This window comes from Gymnogyps californianus, unplaced genomic scaffold, assembly GCF_018139145.2.
Source record: "Gymnogyps californianus isolate 813 unplaced genomic scaffold, ASM1813914v2 HiC_scaffold_94, whole genome shotgun sequence".
NCBI classification, from domain to species: Eukaryota; Metazoa; Chordata; class Aves; order Accipitriformes; family Cathartidae; genus Gymnogyps; species Gymnogyps californianus.
This window is the reverse complement of record NW_026114487.1, coordinates 125,839-133,166: the sequence shown is the minus strand read 5'-3', so window position 1 is coordinate 133,166 and position 7,328 is coordinate 125,839. Positions and strand designations below refer to the sequence as shown.

The 7,328-nt window shown below is 42.6% G+C and overlaps 1 protein-coding gene across 1 annotated transcript in view; it reads right to left on the bottom strand.

Annotated features, from left to right (window-relative positions):
- Positions 1 to 1,993: 1,993 nt before the first annotated feature.
- Positions 1,994 to 7,328, bottom strand: part of LOC127029287 (transmembrane protein 161B-like) — a gene marked incomplete at its 5' end in the record, with an annotated part of 124,282 nt that continues 118,947 nt past the window's right edge. Inside the window, one exon of the mRNA XM_050914854.1 lies at positions 1,994 to 2,203. Coding sequence (XP_050770811.1) covers positions 1,994 to 2,203 — 210 coding nt within the window. The remainder of the gene's footprint in view (positions 2,204 to 7,328) is intronic.

Below are 7,328 nucleotides of genomic sequence, written 5' to 3'. Positions count from 1 at the left end.
GATGGCCCCTGTGATGGGCCTGGGAGTAGCCTGGCAGGGTATTATTTGGGTTCTCCCTCCAGCCATTGTCTCTCTGAGCTCCTTTGTGGGTGTGCAGATGAGTTTTTACCACATAATTTTAACAGTTGCCAGTTTGAACAGATTAGTTGAGCATAATGCTTTCAGACTTGGCCAGGATAAATTAAAGCATTTATTTATGTGGTTTCTCTTGTTTAGAGACCGCTGTCATAGACAGTCAATAAAACATTTTTGATCTCATACCCTTATCAGTAAAAAATTTTTGAGCATGCACCCTATATGTCTATTTATTTATATATATATACATGTACCAGTGTACTAGTATATTATGTACGTTATAAAACTTAGCAAAAAATAGAAATAAAAAAAGATGAGGTAAAGATGAAATAATCAAGTTTTAATTTTTTTATATTATGTTTATAATAATGTTTTTTAGTGAGAGCAGTGTGATTGAATATGCTTAATTTTTTTTTTTTTTAAATCTTGGTTTAACACTTTGTGATATAGTGATTCGCAGGTCTGGTTCTGTCACCGAAATTCGGGAATCAAACTCTTTAACACAGACTGTCTTAAAGAGCAGGCATTACTTTATTTGGCGCCGGGTGCATGGGGGGTCGTTCCGCCTAACATGCACACCCGCTATTGTATCAGCCACCCCTTATATGGTTCTTCAACATACATATGTATTACATTTCCCGGAATGATCATACATATTCACTACATTTCTCAGGACTAATTATAATATCTGCATAGTCTTTACGCATGGGTCCTGGGTCTCTTAGGGGCATCCACAGAGGTCTTGGGGGGTCTCTAGTGGTCCCTGGTGGTTTCTCAAGTGATGAACTCTTGAGTTTTTCTCCTTATATGGCTATGAGTTGGCTCATCGTGCAGTTTGTTTTGTAATTCAGTCAGCAGAGCAGGGGGTACAAGACTGATATTGAGGAACATCTTGCCCTTTTAGCATGTATCGTTTCGGTATGCAGACTTGCTAATCTTTGGTATGTAGGCCTGCTTGTCCTTGGTAAGCAGTTTGTCACAGCTTCTGCCTTTCTTTGTCTGTTCTCACCAGTTTCTGATATTCTTCAAGGATGCAGGTGTAGAAATGGCGTGACTCCTGCATACTTGGTTAATCTATATCTAAAATTCTTTTGCAACTATTTACAACCCATTTACAACAATTTCCCCCCTTTGAGACTTTCAAGATTCTCTTGGAAGTCTCACCCTTCTGATTTCATTCGTAATAATACATTTTCTGTCTAGGATCACACAAACTTGCTAAATATCGGGTGATTGAAGGAACACACTGTATCATAGCATAACATACACAGTAGAGAAAACATCATTGTCTTTTTGTTAATCTTATTTGTAGATCTCCTGTCGACTCCACTGAGGCTCCTCCAGCGTTGGGGCTGGTTTTGTCCAGGTAAAATGTATCCACGAATCTATTTTGTCCACCTTAACTGCTGTATGCATAGTTAGAAGAACTTGGAAGGGTCCTTTCCACCTTTCTTTAAGAGGTTTGCTGCTCCAAGTCCGGATGTATATCCAGTCTCCTGGATGGTAGGGGTGTACCTGGACATCTAAAGTTGCTGGAGAAGTCAAAACAATAAATCTATGCAAAGTGGAGAGCAATTTCCCTAAAGATATTACATATTCTTTTAAATTATGATTCCCCATTACGTGGCTTTCCCCAGGGATGATAGCAGCTTGATAGGGCTTTCCATAAAGAATCTCATATGGGCTTACCCATTCTTTTGAGTTTGGTTGTATTCTAATTCTCAATAACGCTAGGGGAAGGGCTTGTGGCCACTTCAGTGAGGTTTCTTAACAAATTTTACTCATTTGCCTCTTTAGACTTTGATTCATCCTTTTGACTTTTCCACTAGATTCTGGCCTTCATAGAGTATGTAGGTCCAATTTAATCCCCAATGCTTTAGATAGATTTTGTACGGTCTCTGCTATGAAATGGGGTCCTCTATCTGATGACATTCCTAGTGAGAACCCCAAATCTGTGTATAATTTCCTTCAGCAATACTTTAACAACTTCTCTAGCTTTGTTAGTGCAACAGGGAAAGGCCTCCGGCCATCCAGAAAATGTATCAACCAGAATCAATAAGTATCGATATCCTTCTTGTTGAGGCAACTTGGAAAAATCTACTTGCCAGTAGTCCCCGGGACAATTTCCCTATTTTATAGTCCCTAAAGGGGGTTTCTTATAGGAATGTGGATTATTCTGTAAGCAGACCTCGCACTTACTAACTACACTTTTGACAATTCCTGTCATTCTCACACTAAGTCCTTGATTCTTTAAATCATTTACAATAGCATCTATACCCCAGTGTGTTGCTTTGTTCTTATCTTCTACTAATTGCCTCATTACATTCTGAGGTACTATTACCTGCTTATTTGCTGTAACCCACCACCCTTCTGGGTTTAGATGAGCTTTCAACATTTTGGCCAATTTGTTATCTTGACTGTGATACTCTGGAGCCTTTGTTGGAAGGTTCACATATTTTGGCGGTACAACAATTAGGATGCTTTCCTCTGCTACCTCCTTTGCTGTTTTATCTGCTAATCGGTTCCCTACATTAACTGATGTTTGTCCAAATTGATGAGCTTTGCAATGCATTATAGCCACCTCTGCTGGTAGCCGAACACTTTCTAATAGTTGTTTGATGACATTCCCATACTTGATAGGGGATCCTTGTGCAGACAGTAGTCCTCTTTCTTTCCATATGGCTCCGTGAGCATGCACAACCCCAAATGCATATTTGGAATCTGTCCATAGGTTGACTCTTTTTTCTTTGGATAATTCTAAGGCTCATTGAAGTGCAATTAACTCTGCCTTCTGGGCTGATGTGTTCACAGGTAATGGGCGGGCCTCTATGATTTTAGTCTGGGTTACAACTGCATAGCCAGTCCTTTGTTTTCCCTCCCGTACAGAGCTGCTTCCATCTGTGAACAACTCCCATTCAGGGTTTTCTATTGGAATGTCTTTCAAGTCTTTCCTACTCAAATAAAGTTGTTCGATAGTCTGAAGGCAATCATGCTGCAACTCCTCCTCTCCTTTTACAGAAGGTTCAAGGAACATGGCGGGATTAAGGGCAGTCATTGTTTTCAATTCCACATCCTCTTGTTCCAAGAGTACCTCCTGGTATTTTAACATTCTGCTTGGAGACAGCCAATGGCCTCCTTTCTGCTCCAAAATCGGTATGACCATATGGGGCACGTAAACCATCACTTTCTGTCCCATGGTCAATTTTCGGGCTTCTTGAATTAACAAGACTTTGGCAGCGACTGCTCAGAGACACGCTGGCCATCCCCTGCTTACATTGTCCAATTGTTTGGAAAAATATCCCACAGCTCTCTTCCAAGAGCCTAGTTTTTGAGTTAGTACTCCTAACGCCAGGTGAAGGCTTTCATGTACAAAAAGTTCAAAAAGTTTGGTCAGATCTGGTAAACCCAGGGCAGGGGCTGTCATTAAAGCCTGCTTAAGAGTCCAGAAGGCTGCCCTGCATTCAGGAGTCCAATGCAACACTTCTTTGGATTCCTTCAGAGTTTCATACAAAGGCTTTACAAGCAATCCATAGTTGGGGATCCACAACCGGCACCATCCAGCCATTCCCAGGAATGCACGCAGCTCTTGGACAGACCGTGGCTCAGGCGTCTGGCAGATATTGCTTCTTTCCTTTCAGTTCCCAGGCTCTGCTGTCCCTGAGATATGGTGAATCCTAAGTATAAGACTTGAGTTTTCGCTATTTGTGCTTTCTTTTTAGACACTCGGTAGGCGGCCTGCCCTAGGAAGTTGAGCAAACTGATAGTTGAACAAATACATTCTTCCTGAGTAGATGCAGTGACTAAAATATCGTCTACATATTGGAGGAGGGTCAGACCTTCATTTTCTTTTTTCCACACCTCTAGTTCTTTTGCCAATTGATTTCCGAACAAGGTAGGGCTATTTTTGAATCCTTGGGGCAGCACAGTCCACATAAGCTGTGTCTTTCACCCAGTGCTCAGACTTTCCCATTCGAATGCAAACAATGCTTGACTGTCTCTAGGGGTATGCAAAAGAAAGCATCCTTTAGATCTAAAACTGTGAACCACTTGTCATCCTCCTTGACTGTAGTCAATAAGGTATATGGATTGGCTACGACAGTATGTATGTCCTGCACTATCTGATTAATAGCCCTGAGGTCTTGTACCAGTCTATACTCGTCTGAATGGGGTTTCTTCACCGGCAGAATGGGAGTGTTATATATTGATTGACATTCTACTAACAGTCTGTATTTCATAAAGTTATTAACTTTTCTAATCCTTTCCTTACCTCCAATTTCAAAGGATATTGTTTTTGTCTTACCAGTCGGGCGTTAGGCTTTAACTGTATCTTTACGGGTTCTGCTGCTCGTGACCTTCCTGGGACTTCTGAGGCCCAAACCAGCAGAGTGACTGCATTCTCTACCTTCTCTGGAATTTCTTCCTCTGTCCTTGACAGCTGTAACATAAAAACCTGGGCTTCCAAGGCTTTATCTTCTGGGATATGCACTTGTACTTGCCCATTTTTGAAAGTTATTTGTGCATTTAACTTACTTAGAATATCTCTCCCTAATAATGGCATTGGGCATTCAGGCATATACAAAAATTGATGCGTCAACCACCGTTTCCCTATTTTAAATTTGTTGTGGTTTAACCCCAGCCGGCAGCTAAGCACCACGCAGCCGCTCGCTCACTGCCCCCCCACCCCTGGGATGGGGGAGAGAATCAGGGAAAAAAAACCTCGTGAGTTGAGATAAAGACAGTTTAATAGGACAGAAAGGAATGAAAAACAATGATAATGATAATAATAATATGACAATAGCAATACTAAAAGAATTAAACTATACAAAGCAAGTGGTGCACAAGGCAATTGCTCACCACTCGTTGACCGATGCCCAGTTAGTTCCCGAGCCGCGATCCCTCCTCCCAGTTAACTCCCCCCAGTTTATATACTGGGCATGATGTCATATGGTATGGAATAGCTCTTTGGCCAGTTTGGGTCAGCTGTCCTGATGGTGTCCCCTCCCAGCTTCTTGTGCCCCTCCAGCCTTCTTGCTGGCTGGGCACGAGAAGCTGAAAAATCCTTGACTTAGGATAAACACTACTTAGCAACAACTAAAACCATCAGTGTGTTATCAACATTATTTTCCTACTAAATCCAAAACACAGCACTATACCAGCTACTAGGAAGAAAATTAACTCTGTCCTAGCCGAAACCAGGACAAAATTTCAAAGGTTGAAAGAATGGTCGGCTTTCCCCTTTCCCAGTGGCACCAACTACGTCTACAGTATCCTAGGTAAAACTCCCTTTACAAGTATTTAGAACAGAATACATTGCTCCAGTGTCTATCAAGAAAACCACCTTTTCATTCCCCAGCATTAGGGTAACCAGGGGCTCAGCTGGGGGTGACTCCCCTGGTCCCCTTCATGCCTCATCTAGAGTTAGCAATCTCATAGCTTGATCAGGGGTAGTTCCGTTAGTCCTTCTTTCCCATGGACAATCTCGCTTCCAGTGTCCTTTTTCCCTACAAATAGCACATTGATCCCTGTCCAGAGGTCGGCGTTGGAATCCGTTCCTTCCAACACCTCCTCTGCCTCAGTCTCCATGCCTCGCTCCCCATAATCCTTGTCCAGTCAATGCAGCAATTAATTTCCTTTCCCGACTCCTTTCAACAACCTCTTGGTTATTATACACTTTCCAGGCTGTTTCCAACAACTTATTAAGGTTCCTAGAATCTTCCCCTTCCAATCTCTGGAGTTTCTTTCAAATATCTGGTGCAGACTGTCCTACAAATAAAGTTACCAGCTGCAAAGCATCTCCCTCCTTCTCAGGGTCCAAATTTGTATATCTCCTCGCCACAGACATTAATCGCTCATGGGATTCAGAGGGAGATTCTTCCTTTCCTTGTATCACCTGATACAGTTTAGACAAATTGATAGCTTTGGGAATAGCATGCCTCATACCAGTCACCAATCTCTGATATCTGGTAAGCAATTCTCGTTGAGCTGGGTTATTAGGATCCCATCAGGGATCCACAGGAGGAAAGTGATCATTCACAGTTCCTGGCTGGGTGCTTTGAGTATGAATCCTTTCAGCCTCCTCTTTTGCCTTAGCCAAAACCATAGTTCTCTCATCCAAAGTTAACAAAGTATCCAATACTACCTGTATATCATTCCAATCTGGATCTTGGGTCCTAACTATAGTTTCAAATATTTTTGCTACCTTCTCCGGGTCCTCCTATATGTCCCCGCCAATTCCTTCCAGGATCTCAAATCAGTTACTGAAAATGGAACCTTAACAGTAACCGGCCCATCATTTCCAACCGCTTGCCGGAGAGAGGCTTGGAGTGCCTCCCCCCTTTCCGCATCACGATGCTCCATTCCACTCCTAGTTCTCCCAGCAATGGGGCTAAAATCTCCTTCATCTGTGCTCAACTCACCTTCCCGCCTTCCCCCCCCCCCACCTCTCTTGCCTTCCTGACTCCCGACCCCTCTGCCCTGGGGCCACTAGTAACTCTATGTCCTCTTCCTCCGACTTTCCGTACTTAACACAACGCTTTCCAATACTACATGCAGAACAACATCTCCTTAGTTTCTTCCCCTGGTCCTTCTCTAAGGCCAGAACCATAGGATCATTTGGTACTAAACAACAATCTTTCAGCCATTCTGGACGATTTCGCAATGCAAAGAACAAATCAACATAAGGCACTTCATTCTACTTCACAGTGGCAAAACAACATTAATTGTAATATAGTATTATACTTCAAAGTCCCATTCTTTGGCCATTTTTCTTGGTCATCCAAAATATACAGTGGCCACCAATGATTACAATATTCAACCAATTGCTTCCTTGTAAGGGGGTGACTCCCAACATCCTTCCAATGCTTTAATAAACATCCCAGAGGTGACTTTTTCAAGATTCCCCCTTCTGAAGATTGCCCAGAACCCATGATACAACAATTACGGGTAACAATTACTGACAGTTAGCAACACAATTATTGACAGTTAACAACACAATTACTGACAGTTAGCAACATCAGAGACGTACACACACACTCACACCACGTCTACACTCACACACCTTTCTGTGGCTGGCACTCCAGGAGTCCCTGTGTTATTGTGCAAACAAGCCTTTCACACACCTCCCCTCAGCTGGCACTCGGGCATCCCCGTAATATCGTGCAAACAAGCCTTCCCTTTAACCGATTTCCCTTTATTATCCCCTATCCGGCGGGAATTTTCTTCCCCGACTTATGGACAGGTTCCCTTATAAGTAA